General features: G+C 43.2%; 1 protein-coding gene across 4 annotated transcripts in view; it reads right to left on the reverse strand.

Moving 5' to 3' along the window:
- Positions 1-21,991, reverse strand: part of ZFP64 (ZFP64 zinc finger protein) — a 94,501-nt gene that overhangs the window by 58,762 nt on the left and 13,748 nt on the right. For all 4 annotated transcript variants that reach the window (XM_078375489.1, XM_002747677.7, XM_035298948.3 and 1 more), the window contains exons 3-5: positions 9,968-10,129; positions 8,791-8,853; positions 4,627-4,878 (exon numbers count right to left, since the gene is read on the reverse strand). In XM_078375489.1, the coding sequence (XP_078231615.1) occupies positions 4,627-4,878; positions 8,791-8,853; positions 9,968-10,129 (477 nt within the window). The remainder of the gene's footprint in view (positions 1-4,626; positions 4,879-8,790; positions 8,854-9,967; positions 10,130-21,991) is intronic.

Genomic DNA, 21,991 nt, shown 5'->3' on the forward strand with positions numbered 1-21,991 from the left:
CAAACCAAGATGGCACGGGGCAACTGAACAAGCTTCTAGAACACCGAGAAGCCTAAACCTAAACCTAAAAAAAAATGCTTTGTATGATTGAATACCACCAAGATCATGTATATGAAACTCTAGAACAAGGAGCAGTAGGCTACAGCCTATGGGCTAGAGCCTGTCTCTATAAATAAAGTTTTATAAAGTTTTATTTATAGAGACAGGCTCTAGCCCACAGCTTATCTCTGTAAATCAAGTTTTACTGAAACACAGCCATGCCCATTTGTTTACATATGGTTACCTGCCTGCCATAATGGTAGAGGTGAGTATTTGTGATAGATACTGCATGGCCCACAAAGCCTAAAATATTTACTATCTGGCCCTTTTCAGAAAAAGGGCCTTTTGCTGCCTTAGAATGTTGCTCTTAACCTTTTTGATGCCATTACAACTCTTTTTGGCAGTTTAGTGAAGCCCGTGGAACCCTTCTCAGATAATGTTTTAAATGTAACAAATAAAGTGAAAACCAACAGGAATATAAAAGAAACCAATTATATTAAAATAGTTATCAAAGAAAAAAATTGTGATATGCCAATGTGTGTTTTATTAATGCATTCAAGAATAAAACCCAGCGGCAGGTCTACTAACTACAGTTATTACTAAATAGAGTGTAAAAGATATTTTGCTCTATCTGAGACAGTGATCATTATGAAAAGATTTTTGATTTCTGCTGGCAACAAGTTTACATGCACTGTTATCAGATTGGTTGCCTGTTTTCATAATTGAAGGACATGTAAGATTTCAATACAGGCTAGTGAACATAAAGATGTAATTTCTTTTTCTCTCATCCATGGACCTCCCTCTCAAATCTTCTCATGGATTTCTCAGGGGCAGACGTCTGTAGACTCAAAGACAGAATCCTCGCTCCAGAATGTTTTACCAGGTTTTCCAGTTACATCCCTGCCAAAATTATAGCGATTACCTTTTTCGTACTTTTTTAGCAATCTGCAGAGGTGAAACTCAGAAAATCCAGAAAACCAATTTCACAGCTAAGTTCAAGAACTTAACACTTATTGACATGAAAGCAAAGGTTTTAAACTCGTTTGCCTTATTATTTTTTAATTTAACATAAACATTTCTTCAGTGAGGCATACTGGACAAACAGTCCCACCGGACTCTAAGCTCTTCTTGCCTACCACCTGATTCCCACTGTGTCTGGCACATAGTGAGGTTTAAAGAATGTTGGATGAATAAGTGACATATATTTAAGCTGACAGATCTTTCTTGAGTTTGGGTTGCTACTAAAACAAGTGTTGACGGTGTCTATCAAATCGCCAAAAGGGTAAAAACAAACTCCTATTAATTTCCAGTTTTACAAGGGCCACAGATTTATAAACGGGAAAGTGATCATTCTGCAAAGACCATGTGTAAATGGCACATATTTAAATTTTTGAAAAACATAACTCTTCTAGACCAATTTAAAGGTGCTGCTATAAATAGTAACTTCATCATAATAAGTCAAAATGAACCATTTTCATAAATGAATCTTTCAGCTTCTCTAACGTAGACTGGGGGAAATTTCTGAAGCAAATCAGTTTGGCATTGACTATGCCAATGTCTTCACTTGCTGTAGATGACAAAAATGTTCCCAAATCTCCCCACCTCCCACCCTCCTTGTAGCATGGCCTCTGTCATGTGCGTAGTTAGGCATGTTCTCTCATGATCCATGACAAAAGCTTCAATCATGTCGCTGGATTTGGCCAATGGCATGTTTAGTAACTTGAAAGAAGAAATTGCTTGAAATGGGCATGTGCACTGGGGCTCGCCTGCTTGCACCTTGGTTATCCCCATGAGGTCAATCCTGGCCAACCGGCTGGTCTCAGGAGAAGGCCAAGAGACACGTGGGGCAGAGCTAGTTTCCTCAGCCAAGACCAGTGGACAGCCAGCCCATAACCAGAAGCTCCTCTGACTAATAAGAGAGCCCAGCCAAGGTCAGCTGGTTTGCCCTGCTGATCCCTGCATGTAAACAGAAAAGGCTTTTTGCATCTATGAGGTTTTGTGGGTTATTATGTTGCATCACTGTGACAACAGACAATGGATACAGATATTGGTATCTAGAAATAGGGTGATGCCATAACAGAAAACCAAAATATAGAGCATTGGTTTTGAGATTGGGTTGCCTGTGGAGGCTGAAGAAATGGCAATGCAAACTACTTAATGGCAAACATTTTGTAAGACTGTCACTCGTGGTAGCTTAGAAGGCAGAAAATGTATATAATGAGTTTTGGACTTGAATAAAGAGATAAATTCTAAGCAGAACAGTGGAAGTGTTTTATAAGCTGCATGTGATAAAATGTTACAAAAAAGAGCCAAACTAAAAAAAAAAAAAAAAAAAAAAAGAACTAGATATTTTCTAAGCAGAATTTAGAAAGTCAAAGAGTTGCTGGATATAGTTTCTCATCTCCAGCCAGCTTTCCAAAGTAAGACAAAAGCCTGGGACAAAGACAGTACCCAGGAAACTGGTCTCAGAGTGAAGACCAAATGTGAAATAAAGAGTCTGAATGTAAGACTCTAGCAAAATCTCCAAAAGGGAATTAAGAATGGTGAGAATTAAGTTGGTGCCAAGTTTGTCCTCTCAGCTGGACAAAGGACTCCTAAAACCCACAGAGGGTTAAATGCCAAAAGTGCCTATAATTGAGCTTAGAAAAAGAGGCAAGATTCCAAAAGAACTGTGGGTATGGCTTTTGGCATATGGATGCATATGAAACTCACAATGTTTTTAAAGACAGCTCTACCACCAAAACTGTCACCAGCCTAGACTAAAACAAAAGGTAAAAAGACCTGCAGCTTTTGGTGGACAGGAAGCAAGCTGAGAAAGTTTCTCAAAGGTACATTTTGCAACCTTTTTCAGAAGTAGCTTCGGAAAGTGATGGAAAGGCTGTCCCAATGGGCAGGGTTAAGAACAAAAATTGCTGAGCCAAGGCCTAATCAAGAAACATTCCCTATCCCCTGAGTAGGGGAAACCTGGTAATATGTGCCCAGAAGAATTTGAGAAATGCTATGGACCAGGGACTGACAGATGCCTTCTGTTCTTCTATACTACTTTCCACAATAGCATTATGGCAATTATTTTGGCTTTTTGTTTTACAGCTGTATATTGGGTGTATCATGACAGACATGTCTTTTATTTCAACCATCTCCAGATGAAGAGGAACCAATCCGGACCCAAGGGAGATCACGCCATTGTGGTCTTTTAGCCTGATCCTATAATTGGATGAGACTTGTGGGGTTCTTGGGAAAGAGTGAGTGCATTTTGCCTGTCAGAGACGTGAATGATGGTGGGGATAAAGGTGGACTGTGGTTGTTTGCAAAAATGGTCCCAAGTCTTCACCTTCCCTGCATCCCTGACCTTTGCCATGTAACACTGTGGTGACCTCTCACTGTAGGGGAGCTCAGTCCCACCCCCGACACCAGATGAACCATGCCACTTGCTTTAGCCAATGTGATGCTTGACAGCTTATAGAAGCAGAGACTTGACATGGGTTAGACTGGGGCTTGCTTCACCTCTGCCATCCTCATGAGGACAAGCCTGGGTTAGTCCATGGTCCCAGGAGGAAGATGAGAGATGCATGGAACAGAGCCAGATTGCCTCAGCCAAGGCCAGTGAACAGCCAGCCAGTCCATGGCCAGCAGATCCCCAGGCGAGTCTGAAAGGCACCCCACCTTCCCCACACATGTGGTTAAGCCAAGCCAAGATCAACAGAGTTGTCCATTCAACTTCCTGCTGACCTAAAGTACGTTAGCAACACATGTTTATTATACACCACTGAGATTTTACGGTTGTTACTGCAGCATTACCGAATCATTATCTAAATGATACACCAAAGAAAAAGGTATGTAATTTGTTGAGTTACCTACTCTGCTGATTTTGCTCTATGTTTTCTGGTCAAGCTGTTCCATGCTGAACTAGAGTATACTTCAAAAATGATGGGAATGCCTATCCATAATGCAGAAATTTATCAAAGATACATGGCTTATACCTGTATTTCATTTTGTGCACCTCCTCAATTACATACTTTACTAGTGAATAGGTTATAAAGTTATATAAAGAGATATACCTATGTATAAAGTTATACACTTCATGGTTTTCCCCAATTTTACTGAGAAAAGCTCTTCAGGGCAGCTGAAAAGCAAAACTGCAAACAGGCCAGGCGCGGTGGCTCAAGCCTATAATCCCAGAACTTTGGGAGGCTGAGGTGGGCAGACCACTTCAGGTCAGAAGTTCAAGACCAGCCTGGCCAATATGGCAAAACCCCATTTCTACTAAAAATACAGAAAATTAGCTGGGCATGGTGCAACATGTCTGTAATCCCAGCTTCTTGGGAGGCTGAGGCACAAGAATTGCTTGAGCCTGGGAAGTGGAGACTGAAGTGAGCTGAGATAGCATCACTGCACCCAGCCAGGGCGACAGAGCGAGAGTCTGTCTCAAAACAAACGAACGAACAAACAAACAAAAACAAAACTGCAAACAAGATGAGCAAAGGTTCCAACTCGATTTCCTACATTGTGGCTGAATGCTTCAAGGTGCTTAAGATTTATGCCATAGAAAGTGAGGCACGTAGAGAGCAAATAACAGGTGGGACTTACCCGTGTGGGACCGCAGGTGCACGGTGAGCTGGCTGGAGTTGCGGCTGGCGTAGGGGCAGATCTGGCATTTGAAGGGCCGCTCGTCTGAGTGGATCCTCAGGTGTTTGTTGAGGCTGCTGCTGTCGGCAGCGGCGTAGTCACATGTCTTACACTTGTATGGCTTCACGCCCGTGTGGCACCGCATGTGAGTTTTCAGCTTGTCCTTCCGGCTAAAGCACTTGCCACAGACTTCACACTTATGGGGTTTGTCTCCTTCAAACACATACACACACAGATGGCAGCAGGAAACAAGATTAAAAAAGGAAAAGGCTTACTTCCCACTGCCTTAAGAAAAAAGTCATATACAACCACCAAAGAATGTTCAGAAAACCCTAAAACACTGAGTGGATGATTGGCAAAGAGCTAACATCTTGGGAGAGGGCAAGTTTCTTCTATTTTCCTTATTGATATTATTTGAATTTTTAAAATGATGAATGTAAATTTCTTAAAATTTTTTATAAATTAAAAATGGAAGGCAATTAAAATAAAAGTTTAAAGTATAGGTAAGTAAAAGAATAAGGTTTGTTAATTTTCTCTTACATTCACTCCCTCCTTTTTCCTTTTCACATCAGAGATGCACCCTAAAATTTAGAAGACCTAAGTTTCAGCAGAGTTCATGGATGACCAGGCAAAGATTACATTTCTCGGGCTCGCTTGCAGCTAGGTGTGATCTGTGACTAAGTTTTTATCAGAGGGATAGCAGAGAGAGTTCTCTTTCACAGAAGAAACCGCTTGTCTTTTACATTTTCTTTTCCTGCTTCTGGCCAAGGCATGGGGGTGAGGGAGCAGGTGAGAGCAGGTGAGTGAGCAGGTGAGGGCAGGTGAGTGAGCAGGTGAGGGTGGCACACCTGCAGATGGTGGAGTAATGTAACAGAATAAGGTGGGAGGAACTTAAGTGCCCTGGATGGTCCCTAGGACAGAGCTGCCTGCCTGTCCTAGCCTGCCTGCTCACCTCTGGCCAGTTACACAGGACAGACACAAACCTTTATCTTGTTTGAGCTGGTGTTTCAGTTTCACTCTTATAGCAGCTTAATCTGAACCTCACTAATGCATATGTCAACTTGCCACCTGTGAACTGCTAACTTTTTGATGTATATTTTTCCAGTTTGTGTGTGTATACGTTTTTGGTACATGAAAAATTCTGGCTAACATTAATTTAAACACTTACTTTTTGAATGGCACTGTGCCTTTGAATTACTTTATGTAATTCTTGCAACAACTGGGATTAGAACTCAGGACTATCTTTTATTTATTTTTTTGCCAAATACTGCACTACCTCCCTGTTGACTACTTTCTTGCACTTACAGCAATTTTGTTTCATATCACTCCATATCCACAACATGGTTTTTAAGGGTGAAGTATTTCACTGTATGGATGTGCATAAATTACTGAACCAATTCCTTATCTGGCCATGAAAAAGAGTAAGTGGATATGACATACTGTGTGAAATGATGTGCAACAGTAAATGCAAAACAGCAAGTTGCACCGAGAGCGTGTATCATGTTAACTTAATAAGACATGGAAAAAATTAAATTTGTGAGGTTTTAGACCTGGTCTAGGCAGGCAAAAATTTCAGAATGAGACATGGAGAACTATTAGGACAGCTGACTTTTGGTCATGGAAGGAGGTGGCTGTCACTTTTTTTCTTTATATATCAAATATATATTTTGAGCAAATTGTAACAAGCCAAGTGCTAAAATAATTAGCCAAAGCTGATCACTGTCATTATAAAATAAATATTTGAGATTTAACAATACATCTACAAGTTTTTTAACAATCAGTATTTTGGCTGGGCATGCTGGATCTCGCCTGTAATTCCAGCACTTTGGGAGGCCAAGCCAGCCTGATCATTTGAAGTCAGGAGTTCAAGACCAGCCTGGCCAAGATGACGAAACCCCGTGTCTACTTAAAATACAAAACTTAGCCGGATGTGGTAGCAGGTCCCTGTAATCCCAGCTACTTGGGAGGCCGAGGCAGGAGAATCACTTAAACCTGGAAGGCGGAGGTTGCAGTGAGCCAAGATTGTGCCACTGCACTCCAGCCTGGGCAACATAGTGAGACTCTGTCTCAAAAAGAAAAAAAAAAATAGCATTTTGATTATTAAACATTTAAGTCATCAAATTTAAAAATCCAGGAACAATAATTTACCAGCATTGTCAGTGGTTCAGTAGTTCCTGTGGTCACTACATTATGTCTTTGCAACACTGAGCAGATGCTGGACGTTGGCAGAGCTCAGTGGTTTTCAGCCAGCTTTCCTGGTAAAGAGCCCTATTGCTGTTGCTTCTCCAAACCCCAGGGGTGATTAAGCACAACCCCACTCTCTGAGGGTAACTAAGGTAAGGATACTTCCTTGTTAATCTTTGAACTTGAAAATGTAGCCAGAGACGCTGTAGTTATGCAGAAGCTATTGTACAGACACAAAATGGGCTAACTTGTGTAGAAGATATTTTTGGCAGATTTGCAGAAACAGACAAAGTTGCAGCCCTAACTTGTACTTTCACAATGCTTTCCCTATCATTATTAATAATTATAGTACTTTATTCTTTCTATAATAAATATGCTATGGCTTGATGGATGGAACTTCAACATAGAAAACCCACATGAAGAGTTTCATTGCTTATTACACTAGAATGCTTGCCAATACTTGAAACTTAACATTTGGATAATTAGAATAAATCCAAATGACATGACACTGTGAGGCTGATTAGATATGATGGTGACCCAGTGCAATAAGGCACCTGTTGGTCATGGCCAAGGAATATAAGAAATAACTGTTGGCTATTTCATCTTCCAAACACTGAGGCTAAATAGCAGGCTTTGTGCATTTAGTGAAGCCAAAGCCAAAATTCACTGCATCTTATACATATTTATACTTTTAAAATTTAAATCTGCATCATTTAAATACAAGCATCTAACACTTTTTTAAAAAAGAGTCTAGGCCGGGCGCGGTGGCCCACGCCTACAATCCCAGCACTTTGGCCAAGGTATACGGATCATGAGTTCAGGAGTTTGAGACCAGCCTGGCCAACGTGGTGAAACTCCATCTCTACTAAAAAGAAAATACAAAAATTAGCTGGGTGTGGTGGCAGGCACCTGTAATTCCAGCTACTCGGGAGGCTGAAGCAGAACTGCTTGAACCTGGTATGCATAGGTTGCAGTGCGCTGAGATCATGTCACTGAACTCTAGCCTGGGTGACAGAGTAAGACTCTGTCTTGAAAAAAAAAAAAGAGTCTAAAGGCAATTCTTTTCCATGCAGAAAATCTGGGAAACATAAAAATAATATATTACAGATAAATAAAATCACCAGAAATAATCACTTTTCTCTTTTCCCATGCACTGATCTTTTTCTCTCCTTTTAAAACAAGTATTTATTAAACTCTCCTTTTTAAATTACAAAAATAACACACTCATTGTATTCAGTGGTATAATGTAAAGATATATAAAAGGAAAGTTTTGGCCAGGTGTGGTGGCTCACACCTGTAATCCTAGCACGTTGGGAGGCCGAGGTGGGTGGATCACTTGAGTCTAGCCTGGGCAATATGGTGAGACCCCCGCACCCTGCCTCTACAAAAAAATTAGCAAGGTATAGTGGAGCCTGCCTGTAGTCCCAGCTATTCCAGAGGCTGAGGTGGGTGAGTCGTTTGAGCCTGGGAGGCAGAGGTTGCAGTGAGGTGAGATTGTGCTACTGCACTCCAGCCTGGGTGACAGAGTAAGACCCTGTCTCGAAAAAAAAAAGAAAAAGTTTCTTTCCTCTCCCCTTATTCCCTTCTTTACTAATCATCACACACACATACGCACTTGTAGGATCATCTCAAAATGCAAAAAAGTACATTCAAATTTTAATTAATTTTGGCAGAATAATTTTCCCAAAATGGCTGCAGCAGTTCACATTCCCACTTAGCTAACTTTGCTCACGTCCTCTCCAGAGCCGGATTTTATTATGTTAAAGATTTTCTGCCAAAATCATGTGTACAAATGGCACCTTATTTTTTAAAATCTGGACTTGCATTCCCGTAAGAGCCAGTGACGTTTGGAGTGGTATCATTCGTCTGACCTATGTGGATCCCCAGCTCCTAGCACAGAGCAGGTGTTTAGGGCACATGTGCTAAAGAACTGCTACTTACCCGTGTGAATTTTTAAATGCCGCTCCATGTCCTTCATGCCATAAGCAGTCTTGAATTGGCAACCTAAAGACAAAAAAAAACCAAAAAGCAAAAAACAAGGAAAGATTAATTACAAAGGGAAATGTAATAACTTTTAGAGGGGAGCTGGCAGGAACATCCTTAACCGAGGGACAAGAGTTAACACCACAGTAATGGGAAAAAGAGACCTCATGTGCCTTTGTACGTGATGACCAGGAAAGACAGAACATCATTTTGTGATGTTTTTTCCTGCTAAAACTGCATAACCTGAATCTAATCACAAAGAAACATCAAATAAACCCAAACTGAGGCCCTTTTGACAAAATCTCTTGCCTATACTTTTCAAAAATGTCAAGCTTATGAAAGATAAATGCCTAACTGTTCCTGATTAGTGGAAATGAAAGACATAAAATCTAAATATAATTAGTGATCATTGGTTGGAGCCTGGACCAGAGGGGGAAAATGTCATTCTTTTGATACGGATAAAAAGGACATTAGTGGGACACTTGATGATGAAATCTGACTAAGGTCAGTAGGTTAGATAATAGTATCTATAAATGTTAATTTTCTGATCTTGATGATTATCCTGTGTTTATTTAAAAGAATATTCTGTTTTTTAGGAAATATACATTGAAATATTTAGGAATAAAGGGGCAACATGTTGTCAGCAACTTTCAAATGGTTTGGGGAAAACTATATATACTTGTATATATAAAGAATGACAAAGCAAATATAATAAAATGGTAACATTTGGGGAATCTAGGTGAAGGGCATACAGGGATTTCTTGGGTACAATTTTTGCAAATTTTCTGTACATCTGAAATTATTTCCAAATAAAACCAAAGTAAAGAAAGAAAATTCTTACTGGATATCTTCCTAAGCTATAGCATAGGAAAAAAAATTTACAGCAACCTGAAATTTTCACGAGTTCCACTTCAAAGGCCTATGGCTAGAAAAATCTTAGAACCCACATGCAGAATGACCACAGAAAGTGGGAGATAGGTTGTATGTGCTGATGCGAATGCCAGGGGGCTCTGATTTTTAGGCCAGGTAGTTTGGAGCACATCCATGAGCAGTTGTCAGGAACTCATGAGGAAGAGCCCTGGAGCCTGGTTAAATGTACAATCTCTATACAAGTAGGACATAATGCTGCCTTTACCTGGATAGCAGCAGTTAAGCCTTTTCTGAGCAGGTGGCGTCGTGGGCTTTTTGGTGCGTGACTTGGCAGGGAGAGAAATGACAGTGGCTGTCTGGTTTTCATTACTTTCCGTGGGCAGATAAGTTTGATAGCCATGTTCAAAAACAAATTCTGGAGCTGAAACTAAAAGATATGGTGATTATTAATTTTCATAATATAAATGCCCTCTAACTATGCCTCAGTCTACCTTCCTTTGAAGAGAGAATGCACATGCTAGTTTGCTTTCGCAGCCTCCCTTGCAGCTCAGAGTGATCATGTGACCCAGTTCTAGCTAATGAGGCACTAGAGAGCATCTGCTGGGAGGCTTCTGTAAAAGATTTTCCTCCCTGATTTAAAATGGCAGGGGAGGGGGGAGGAGGCAGGGCAGGTGGAAAAAGAAGCAGTTGAGAAATGCTCATTCTTGCTGCCCTGGCTGCCCTAATTCCTGTACTTTATACATGCTAGAGTGATGATTCGATGCCTGGATCTGTGGCAGCCATTCTGTAACCATTGGGTAAACACGAAAATCAGATGCCGAGTCAGCTCTGAAACCACTTTTGAGAAAATTGGATTAGAAAGAAAAATCTGTACAAAGAAAAATCTACACTTTTTTTTTTTTCTGAGATAGGGTCTCACTTTGTCACCTAGGCTGGAGTGCAGTGGCATGAACACATCTCACTGCAGCTGTGACATCCCAGGCTTGAGCAATCCTCCCACCTCAGCCTCACAAGTAGCTGGGACTCCAGGCAGGCACCACCATGCCTAGCTAATTTTTATATTTTTTTGTAGAGACTAGGGTGTCGCCATGCTGCACAGGTTGGTCTCAAACTCCTGAGCTCAAGCGATCTACCTGTCTCAGCCTCCCACAGTGTTAGCCACCATGTCTGCCCTAGACTTCTTAAATGAACAGGAAGTGTCCCTATAATTTATGTACCTGTAATTTATGCCAGGTAAGTTTTCTGTTAACTGCAGCCAAATGCATTAGGTGCTTTCATAAGCTAGATGACAAAATCCTAATAAAACACCATAAAGGAACTGATAGAAGGGATTTGGGGCAAAACTAGTTCCAATTAACTTTCTCCACAGCATTTAAGTATCTCCCCCCTCAAAAAACTCCTTGTACTCTGAGGTTCTGATGCAAAAAGAAAAAAAAAAATTGCAAAATACAGACTAAATATAAAACATAATTGTGGGCCTGGCATGGTGGCTCACACCTGTAATCCAGCACTTTGGGAGGCCCAGGTGGGTGGATCGCCTTAGGCCAGGAGTTTGAGACCAGCCTGGCCAACATGGTGAAACCCCGTCTCTACTAAAAATACAAAAATTAGCTGGGCGTGGTGGTGGGCGCCTGAAATCCCAGCTACTCTGGAGGCTGAGGCAAGAGAATTGCTGGAACCTGGGAGGAGGAGGTTGCAGTGAGCCAAGATCTTGTTGCACTCCAGCCTGGGCAACAAGAGCATAACTCTGTCTCAAAAAAAAAAAAAAAAAAAAAATAATAATAAAATGTAATTGTAAAAGATAAGATAGGCAGTCTCAAATTTTTTTGTTATAAAAAATTCTGTGACTACTTTTTGTTAACTACATTTATAGTCTGGGACTTAGGCATGTTTCTCCTCTCCCCTCCCTCCTTCCCTCTCCCTCCTACCTTCCTTCTTTGCTAAATTCATCTGATAGAGTTCTGAAACTTGTTATGTTATGTTGAACATAACCTTCCTCCCTCCCTCCTTTCCCTCCTTTCCTCCCTCCCTCCCACTCCCCCTCTCCCCTTCTCCCATCCTTTCCTTCCTCCCCCACCGCTTTCTCTTTCTGGTTCTTTCTTTCTTAGAATGTAATTTGTCACATGAAGATTTGGCTTCAAATAAGGAGTAAATATGACAATGGAGGCTTGCTCATTGGGTGAACCTGTCAGACTAGGAGGCCCTAATGATGATTTTGAGAGATGCTGTAATATTCTATTTCCCAAACTTCAATCACTCAGACACCACCTTTGACATTTTGGACATTTTATTTACAGAATATGTTTATTTAAGTCAACACAGGCCTAACATCACTATTTATTTTAGCTTTGTCCAAAGCACTCACAGCCATGCCACAGGTTCCAGGTGCTAGTTATGTTTTCTCTTAAACACTAGGCCAAGGGTGGTGGCTCATGCCTGTAATTCCAGCACTTTGGGAAGCCAACGCAGGCAGATCACGAGGTCAGGAGATGGAAACCATCCTGGCCAACATGGTGAAACCCCATCTCTACAAAAATATTAAAAAATTAGCTGGGCGTGGTGGTGGGCACCGGTAATCCCAGCTACTCGGGAGGCTGAGGCAGGGGAATCGCTTGAACCGGGGAGGCAGAGGTTGCAGTAAGCCAAGATCGTGCCACTGCATTCGAACCTAGAGACAGAGCAAGACTCTGTCTCAAAACAGAAACAGAAACAAAAGACCAATTATATGTCTTTGAATCTACGATGGTTTAGATTGTAAAATGCTTCGTAATTTCATATATGAGAAAACTGCTGCCAATTAAACACCTTATGACAACGCTTTCATATTTTTTAGGTATTTTATTTTATATTTATTGAATGGGCTTTTCTTGACTTCTTTGGACATTTGGCAGGAAACCCAGGTTCCTGATCTCCATCTTTTTGGCAGCTTCAGTAGTGACCGTATCACTCTGATAAATGTCAAATGATACCTTGATTCCATAAGCATTTGGTATTTGAATAAAGCCACAGTTTTTGTTTTTTTTAATGAATATATGTAGGGAAGTCAAGGGCTTTGGTTTAAAGTTGGTTGGAAGATTCTGACACACTGATGTTTCCTGTCTTCATGCCAAGTATCTCTGATGCATGAATCAGCTGCACCTGGCTCTTGTTGAGATGTTTTCATTTACTCCGTGAGATCTGGCTGTTTCTCCTGGTTTCCCTTGCTCTACTTGGTTCTCAAAGCATGGTCTGCAGCCAGCAGCACTGGAGTGGTTCTCAAAGCATGGTCCGCAGCCAGCAGCACTGGATTTGCCTGGGAACTTGTTACCAAAGCAAATTTTTGGGCCCCATCTCAGACCTACTGAATCAGACACTCTGGGGGTGCACCCAACAATGTGAGCTCTGACAAGCCTTCCAGGTGACCCTGATGCAGGCTGAAGTTTAAGAACCACTAGCAGAGACCATCCTTTTCCATCCAGCTCAGCAGTCAAACTTAACCCAGCTCTGTCTACATGAGGAAATCCACCTTTCTTGGTTGCTGCTTTGCAAGAACATACAACTGCAGACATTCCTCCAACAATGAAGATTTGCTTCAGTTATATCAAATTTACCCTCGTTACTGTTTACAGGCATTTCTGGGTAAAGCAATTACTTTTCATCTTCAACTTGCTTAATCATGCAGTATCTTGGAAGACATTTTAAACAGCAATTAAAATTCAATACATATAGTTCCAAAATCGCACACGACATAGCTGAGGTGAGAAAAATGTGACCCACTGAAATTGAGTTTGTTCACATGCACAGGAAGGTAATTTTTTTGGACTGCCTGTTGGTTGACAGAGATCTCACTGATTCTAAAATGCATCATTGTTTCAGATATGTTAAAGTGTGTCTTCAAACTGATATAAGCTCAGGTTTGGCCATTCACTGTGTATGTGACTTCAGGCCAGTCATGTGACTTCACTGAACTTGTTTCCTCACTATAAATGGGGATAATCACCATGCCCACTTCAAAAGGATGCCACAAAGTTTACCAAGAGAATTGAGTAGCACAGGATGTGTGATGGTCAAATCTCAATAAATGTCAAGGGGGATATAAGACAGTTCAGTAGAACCAGACTCTGGCACTTGTGCATCGAACTCTCAACTGAAATGCTCATGAGCTAGGATGATCAACCATCCCTGTTTGCCTTGGACTGGGGTTTCTCAAGACAAAGAACTTTTGTTGCTAAAACCAGGGTCCTGGGTCATGGTCTTGCTAACATGACCTCCCAACGTTCCGCTCTACAACTTCCTGCCCAAGTGACCCCCTGTGCTGGAAGGTGCTCACAGTGGGATGACTGGGTGGCCAGGCCTTCCTGACAAGTCAGCTCATGGGGTCCTCAGCACTTTCTTGGAAGGTAGGTGGTAGACCCTGCACCGCCCTGCCACTTTCTTCTCTCCCCAGAGACTGGCTGGGCTCCATCTCTCAACTGTCCTCACCATGAGCCTGAGCCCATCAGCACAGGGAAACATGGGAGTATTTTGGATATTAACCCCTTCCCAGATGTATAATTTGCAAATATTTTCTCATTCCATAGGCTGCATTTTCATTTCTGCCGTTTCCTTTGATGCACACAAGTCTTAAATGTTATGTAGCCCTCGCTGGGCATGGTGGCTCATGCCTGGAATCCCAGCACTTTGGGAGGCCAAGGTGGGTGAATCCTCTGAAGTCAGAGTTCGAGACCAGCCTGACCAAAATGGAGAAACTCTGTCTCTATTAAAAATACAAAATTAGCTGGGTGTGGTGGCACATGCCTGTTATCCCAGCTACTCGGGAGACTGAGACGGGAGAATCGCTTGAACTGGGAGACAGGTTGCGGTGAGCAGAGATTGCGCCATTGCACTCCAGCCTAGGCAAAAGAGCGAAACTCTATCTAAAAAAAAAATATTAATTTAGCCCCATTTGTCTATTTTTACTTTTGTTGCCTCTTAGAGAGGCAGCAGGGAGCATCATGCGTGGGCAGTTAAACACAGCAAAGGGCTGGGCTCAGTGGCTCACGCCTGTAACCCCAGCACTTTGGAAGGCCAAGGTGGGTGAATCATTTGAGGTCAGGGGTTCAAGACTAGCCTGACCAACATGGTGAGACCCCCATCTCTACTAAAAACACAAAAATTAGCTGGGTGTGGTGTCACGCACCTGTAGTCCCAGCTACTTGGAAGGCTGAGGCAGGAGAATCACTTGGACCCAGGAGACAGAGGTTGCCGTGAGCTGAGATTGTGCCACTGCACTCCAGTCTAGGTGACAGAGGGAGACTCCATCTCCAAAACAAATGAAACAAAACAAAACACACACACACACAAACTCCAACAGCAAAGGAGTCAGGCACCCAACGGCAGGGATGATTTTGGGAGCAGGGCTAATCCCATGTAACCTGTGAGTCACCGCAAGGTAGATGGCTACTAGACCAAAGAGGGTTTGCTCCAGAGCTTAGGCTGTGAGGTCTTACCTCCTTGAGCCTCAGTTTCTTTACTTGGAGAATGGGGACAATTTCCATTTTTATCTCCTAGGGCTGTTGTGAGGATCAGAGACCAGGCATGGAAAGCTGTTGTTGCTGTTGACATTATTCATGAATTGATTCAGCAAATGTTTATTAAGTACTGACTTTGTGCCAGGAACTGTTGTAAGCAGTAGAAACAGAGAAGTGACTCAAAGAGACGAAAATCCCTGCCCTCATGGAGCTGACATTCTAGTTAGGAGTGGTGCATGCAATAAGTATTTAAATATATAGTATGTCAATCAGGTGGTGTAAATATTATGGAGAAAAATAAAGCAGGGAAGGGAACCAGGAAATGCTGTGGGCATGCAATTTTAAGTAGGTCCAGGAAGGCCTCAGTGAGAAGGTAATATCTGAATATAAAACATGGAAGCATATAATTATATTAATGGTATTCTGTTGCAGGTGTCTGGAATTCAACAGCAACAAAGAGGCATTGGGTGTTGAAGACTCTCACCGGGATAGCAAGCTTGCTGGCGCCTCCTGGCTGACTTTATCAAGGGCATCCCTTCTCACACATATGGCCTTTCTAGAATCCGCTGTAAACAGCAGGACCTGCAGAGACACCTCAGGGAAAGGCATATGGTAATCACTGAGGGACTGCTGGTGACCAGATGCCTCCCTCACTCCCTTTGGTTGTTTGCATGTGATTTGATGCTGGAGTACCCACTCATCCACAGGGTGTGTGTGTGTGTGTGTGTTGCATGTGTGAGCAAGCATAGTCAGACTGACCGATTTTTTTTGAGATGGAGTCTTGCTCTGTCACCTAGGCTGAAGTGCAATGGTGTGATCTCAGTTCACCGCAACCTCTGCCTCCCGGATTCAAGTTATTCTCCTGCTTCATCATCCCGAGTAGCTGAGATTACAGGCATACACCACCACACCCAACTAATTTTTGAATTTTTAGTAAAGATAGAGTTTCATCATGTTGGCCAAGCTGGTCTCAAACTCCTGACCTCAGGTGATCCACCTGCCTTGGCCTCCCCAATTTTTTTTTTGAGATAGTGTCTTGCTCTGTCCCCAAGGCTGGAGTGCAGTGGTACAATCTCAGCTCACTGCAACTTCCACCTCCTGGGTTCAAGCGATTCTTCTGCCTCAGCCTCCTGAGTAGCTGGGACTACAGGTGCCTACCACCACACCCAGCTAATTTTAGTATTTTTAGTAGAGATGGAGTTTTACCAAGTTGGCCAGGCTGGTCTCAAACTCCTGACCTTAGGTGATCTGCCTGCCTCGGTCTCCCAAAGTGCTGTGATTACACACGTGAGCCACTGCACCCAACCAGTTGGGTGTTTGTATGCAATTTCATGCCAGAGTAGCCACTCATCCCCACTGTGTGTGGGGAAGCAGGGGAGGGGCAGGGTGTGTGTAGTCATACTGACCTTGGATTACCTTGAGTGTTTGCACATGATTTGATGCTGGAGTCACCACTCATTGCCGTGTGTGTGTGTGTGTGTGTGTGTGTGCGCGCGCGCGCGCGCACAGACTGACCCTGGACCAACTTCTGTCTCTACTCACTAGCTGTAGGGTCTTGACCAAGTCATTTCTCTGCTCTTCAGTTCTTTTGTCAATAAAATGGGGATATTAGCAGTGATCTCAGAGCTCAGATCCTGTTGTTCGAGTAAATATTTAAGGGAAGGATAAGGCATACTGCGAGCTGGGCATGCTGTAAGTTCTTGATAGTTCTCAGTGGACATTATGGTAGTTACGCACAATAGGTTATTATTTATCTGCATTCATGTTTGGCATAATGAGCGGCATGGGCCTCGCGGGGAAGTGCTTTAGTAGAGGCATGACTTGCCCCCACAAGAATATTCTCTAGTCCCTCTTTTCACCGAGGATGCAGTAAGGACCACCTCTTTATGTGGGGGTCTTATTTCTAACTTTTTGCAAGAGTTCAGGGCCTCAGCCCCTACCCTGGTGTGGCCATTAAAATTAAGTCTCCTGTTTAGTGAGATTGGACCCCTTCCCCAATACCCAAAAAGCTCACAGCCTCATACACCTCTTGCCGCTTTCGGGTTTGTTTTCTGGCATGAGGGGATTTCCCATGCTTTCCTGAGTGCTCAGGTGTGCATCTGAGAGTTGCTTACTGTATTTAGTTCTGGTCTGTAGCAGGGGCATATTCAGTTATTTGACCACAATGTTGCTTAAAATATATGATTGTTATATGCATTTCATAGAGAATCCAAATCTATTCCTCTGAAGTTTGTATCTGCGGGCTCACATGAACCAACTGTAGCTCCTTTTCTACCAAATTGCCATTCAGATATCTTAAGAGCCTGGATATCTCCCTATCTAATTTGCTTCCCCTTTCCTTCTTCAACTTAAAAACTCCATTTAACAAATCCTTTTCTCTTTTTAAATTGCAATGTTTATTTTTGCAAAACAAAAGTTAACATAAATTTTAGAATATCTGCAAAGTACAGAAAAGTGTAGAGAAGAGAAAATAGGCTAAGTGTGGTGGCTGATGCCTGTAATCCCAGCAATTAGAGACCCTGAGGCAGGATGATCACTTGCGACCAGAAGTTTGAGACAAGCCTGACCAACACAGGGAGACCCCATCTCCACAAAACACACAAAAAATAGCTCGATGTGGTGGTGTGTGTCTGTATTCCCTGCTAATTGTGGGGCTGAGGTGGAAGGATGACTTAAGCTCAGGAGTTCCAGGCTGCAGAGAGCTCTGATTGCACCACTGCACTCCAGCCTGGGTGACAGAGCAAGACTGTTTCTAGAAAAACAAAACAAAAACTTTCCAGTGCTGTCAGAACATGGCAATATACATCTGAGTAGCTGGGACTAGAGGTGTGTGTCACCACTGGCTAAATTTTGTATTTTTAGCAGAGATGGGGGTTTCACCATGTTGGCCAGCCTGGTCTTGAACTCCTGACCTCAAGTGATCTGCCTGCCTTGGCCTACGTCCTTATTTTTTATACAAAGCCTCTATTGCTACTGGGATTAAATACTTATTTGTGAAATTATTTAATGACTATTCTCTTTTCCATTTGGTTGGATGAGTTAAGTGAGGACAGACCCTTGTTTCTTTCCATTACTGTTCCCCTGCACCCACCACAGAACCTAGTGAAGGGCAGGAGCTCAAAGAACATTTGTTGCATTAATGATCAGCTAAAGGGCTAACCTCTTTTATATAAAGAAAGGCTGAGCCCAGAGGCTCACGCCTCTAATCCCAGCACTTTGGGTTGCTGAGGCCGGCAGATCACCTGCAGTCAGGAGTTCTAGACCAGCCTGGCAAAATGTCTCTACTAAAAATAAAAAAAATTAGCTGGGCATGGTGGTGGGGCCTATAATCTCAGCTACTCAGGAGGCTGAGGCAGGAGAATCACTTGAACCCAGGAGGCGGAGGGTGCAGTGAGCCAAGACTGCGCCACTGCACTCAGCCTGGGCAATAGAGTGAGACTCTGTCTCAAAAAAGAAAGAAAATAGGCCGAGCGCAGTGGCTCACACCTGTAATCCCAGCACTTTGGGAGGCCATGGTGGGCGGATCACCTGAGGTCAGGAGTTCAAGACCAGCCTGACCAATATGGAGAAACCCCGTCTCTACTAAAAATATAAAAAATTAGCTGGGCATGGTGGTGCATGCCTTTAATCCCAGCTACTTGGGAGGCTGAGGCAGGAGAATGTCTTGAACTTGGGAGGCAGAGATTGTGGTCAGCCAAGATCATGCCATTTGCACTCCAGCCTGGGCAACAAGAGTGAAACTCTGTCTCAAAAAAAAAAAAAAAAAAAATATATATATATATATATATATATATGTATTGTTTTTGAAGTATAAAACTAGGATCATGGCTTAAATCATCCATCCAAAATACAGCCCCTAATGGCCACATATTTCATCATTTTGGTTGCTGATAGTTTAATTAACCATTTCCCTTTCTTGGACATGGAGGAGACATCTAGGAATTGACATCTATGTATAATGCCTATGCAGAATTTTAAAAGTGTCCCTCGTTTCTTTGGGTACATTCCTTGAAGAGCTGGGTCAAAATGATACGGATGTTTTATTACTTGGTGATTATAAAATTATGACATCCTTTCAGAAAACTGAAATCATCTGCATTTTCCCTTTAACCTTGGCTATCATAGGGATGACTTGACAGGACAAAATGAGATCACTTATGTTTAATTTGCATTTCCTTTATATGTAATTAGTGAGATTGAACTCCCTTTCAACATTTGTTTTTCCAAGGACAGGCCCTGTTTGGTGAACTTCCTGTTTATTCTATTAGCTCATTCTTTCCTACTGGAATTTTTATTTTTTTTTCTTGATTTGAAAATGCTTTTTACAGATTAAGGATACTGTCTTTCGTTTTGTTTGGATTTTGAGACAGGGTCTGGTTTTATTTCCCAGAATGGAAGGCAGCAGCATGATCTCGGCTCACTGCAACCTTTACCTCCTGGGTTCAAGGGATTCTCCTGCCTCAGCTTCCTAAGTAGCTGGGATAACAGGTGTGTGCCACCATGCCCAGTTAATTTTTGTATTTTTTGTAGAGATGGGGTTTTGCCATGTTGGCCAGCCTGGTCTTGCGCTCCAGAGCTCAAGCGATCCTCCCACCTCCCAAAGTGCTGGGATTCCAGGGATGCCCCACCGCGCCCAGCAGGTTATTATCATATATTCAGGTCTCATGATTTTGTGTGTGTGTGTGTGTTGTTTTTTGCAGTGTTGTTCATGCTTAGGATTCTCATTTAGGGTTCCTGATCTCCAGGCAAGCATCCCGACTGCAAACTGAGAATTCACTTTCTGAGGCCGGGCATGGTGGCTCACGCCTTTAATCCCAGAACTTTGGGAGATTGAGGAGAGCAGATCCCTTGAGGCCAAGAGTTTGAGACCAGCCTGGCCAGCATGGTTAAACCCCGTCTCTGCTGAAATATAAAATTTAGCCAGGCATGGTGGCTGGCTCCTACTCAGGAGGCTGAGGCAGGAGAAAAGTTTGAATCAGGGAGGCGGAGGTTGCAGGGAGCCGAGATGGCGCCGCTGCACTGCAGCCTGGGTGACAGAGCGAGACTCTGACCCCCTCCCCGCCCCTGCTCCCACTCCCGCCCCCAAAAGAGTTCACTTTCTGAGAGAACCCCTTTCACTTACACTGTTCTCAAAAGGGCCTTTACTCTCCACAGTGGGCCTTACAACCAGCCCAAACGCCCCTCCCCAGGGGTGAGCGGCCGCCATGTTGGAAACTCACCACGCCCCCACTCTGCCATCGCTGATTGGTGCAGTGCAAGACACCTGACAGCAACTGGGCCAATCGACTCTCTTGCTCTGAAATGGAATACTGCAGCCAGGCGCATTGACGGCTAAGTCTCAACTATGACCGAGGCTGAGGCAGGAGCATTGCCGGAGTCCAAGAGTTCGAGTCCAACCTGGGCGACATAGTGGGACCATTCCCAATCTCTTAAAAAAACTCAAACTGGGACTAAGACGCTCAGGTTTGATATGGACTTTCCTTCTGAACAAAGAAGGTATAAACTCGGGGAATGGTCACGGGGGCAGCAGTTTTTCTCCAGCCACAATCTCTCTAAAATGCGGATCCTGATCAGCAGTTCTGGGTGGGGTCGAGACTCTGCCTTCCCAGCATTTCCAACAAGTTCTTTGAGCTGTACAATCTGGAAACCCTGAAATACTTCTAGCTTCTGGTTCAATCTCCTTTTCCTTTTCTTTCTTTTTTTTTTTTTTTTGAGACGGAGTTTCGCTCTTGTTGCCAGGCTGGAGTCCAATGGCGCAATCTTGGCTCACCGAATCTTCACTTCCTTGGTTCAAGTGATTCTCCTGCCTCAGCCTCCCGAGTAGGTGGCATCACAGGCATGCGCCACCACACCTGGCTAATTTTGTATTTTTAGTAGAGACAGTTTCTCCATGTTGGTCAGGCTGGTCTCAAACTCCCGAACTCAGGTGATCCACCGTGCCCGGTCCCAATCTCTGAGATTCAGCTGCGTGCCTGCCCGCAATTCTCCCTTATGTCTATATCCTGCTAAACGAAGTCTCCCCTTTGGCTTGAACTATAGCCAAAGTATGGAATCTGTTCTAAGCAAACAAACATGTAACAGCAAATTAACATGCCCTATACTGGGACTTTGCCAAACAGGAAAAATAAACCATGTGTGGAACTGAGCTTCCTTCCACATCCCACCCTACCCTCCTTCCCACAGTGGGCTGTTTTTTCATTCCTCACATCTATTGAGCACCTATTATGAACTAGACTGTAGTACCAGTGGGTTTCCATCCTTTTATCCCCTTCTGGTTAAGTGGTTCTCAAACTTGATCATGCATCCCAGATTCTGATGCAGAGATTTGGGGTAAAGTTTAGATAGCTTTATAGCTGTATTTTACACACATTTTCCGAGTAATTTTTTGCACAGCAGCATCTGAGAACTGCCACTCTAGTCCCTTTAATGGGGCAGTGGTAGGAGTGTGGCCCTGCAGAGGGGGCTTGGGATTGGGGTCCACTGGTAGGTCCCTTCTCCCTTGTCCCTTGGCAGACTAGCTGCCTCCACTACAGTGCAACTGGGCAAAGCCACGTGTCCCAATTTTGGCCAGCAGTATCTGGAATTTTGGGAGTTTTTCAGGGAGCATTTCCTCCCAGATACAAATAACTTGCTCCTTTCCCTGCTTGTGGGTGTTCTAGAGAGACTGAATGCCCAAGGCATTAGCAGCCACCATTTGGCCATTGAGGGTGGGAGGATAAAAAGGATAAAGGCCCGCCACCGAGAACAGGAGGAAGATGCAAAGGAGCCGGCACCTTTGAGCTGCCGAACTGACCTTGGCT

This window comes from Callithrix jacchus, chromosome 5 (assembly GCF_049354715.1).
Source record: "Callithrix jacchus isolate 240 chromosome 5, calJac240_pri, whole genome shotgun sequence".
NCBI lineage: Eukaryota > Metazoa > Chordata > Mammalia > Primates > Cebidae > Callithrix > Callithrix jacchus.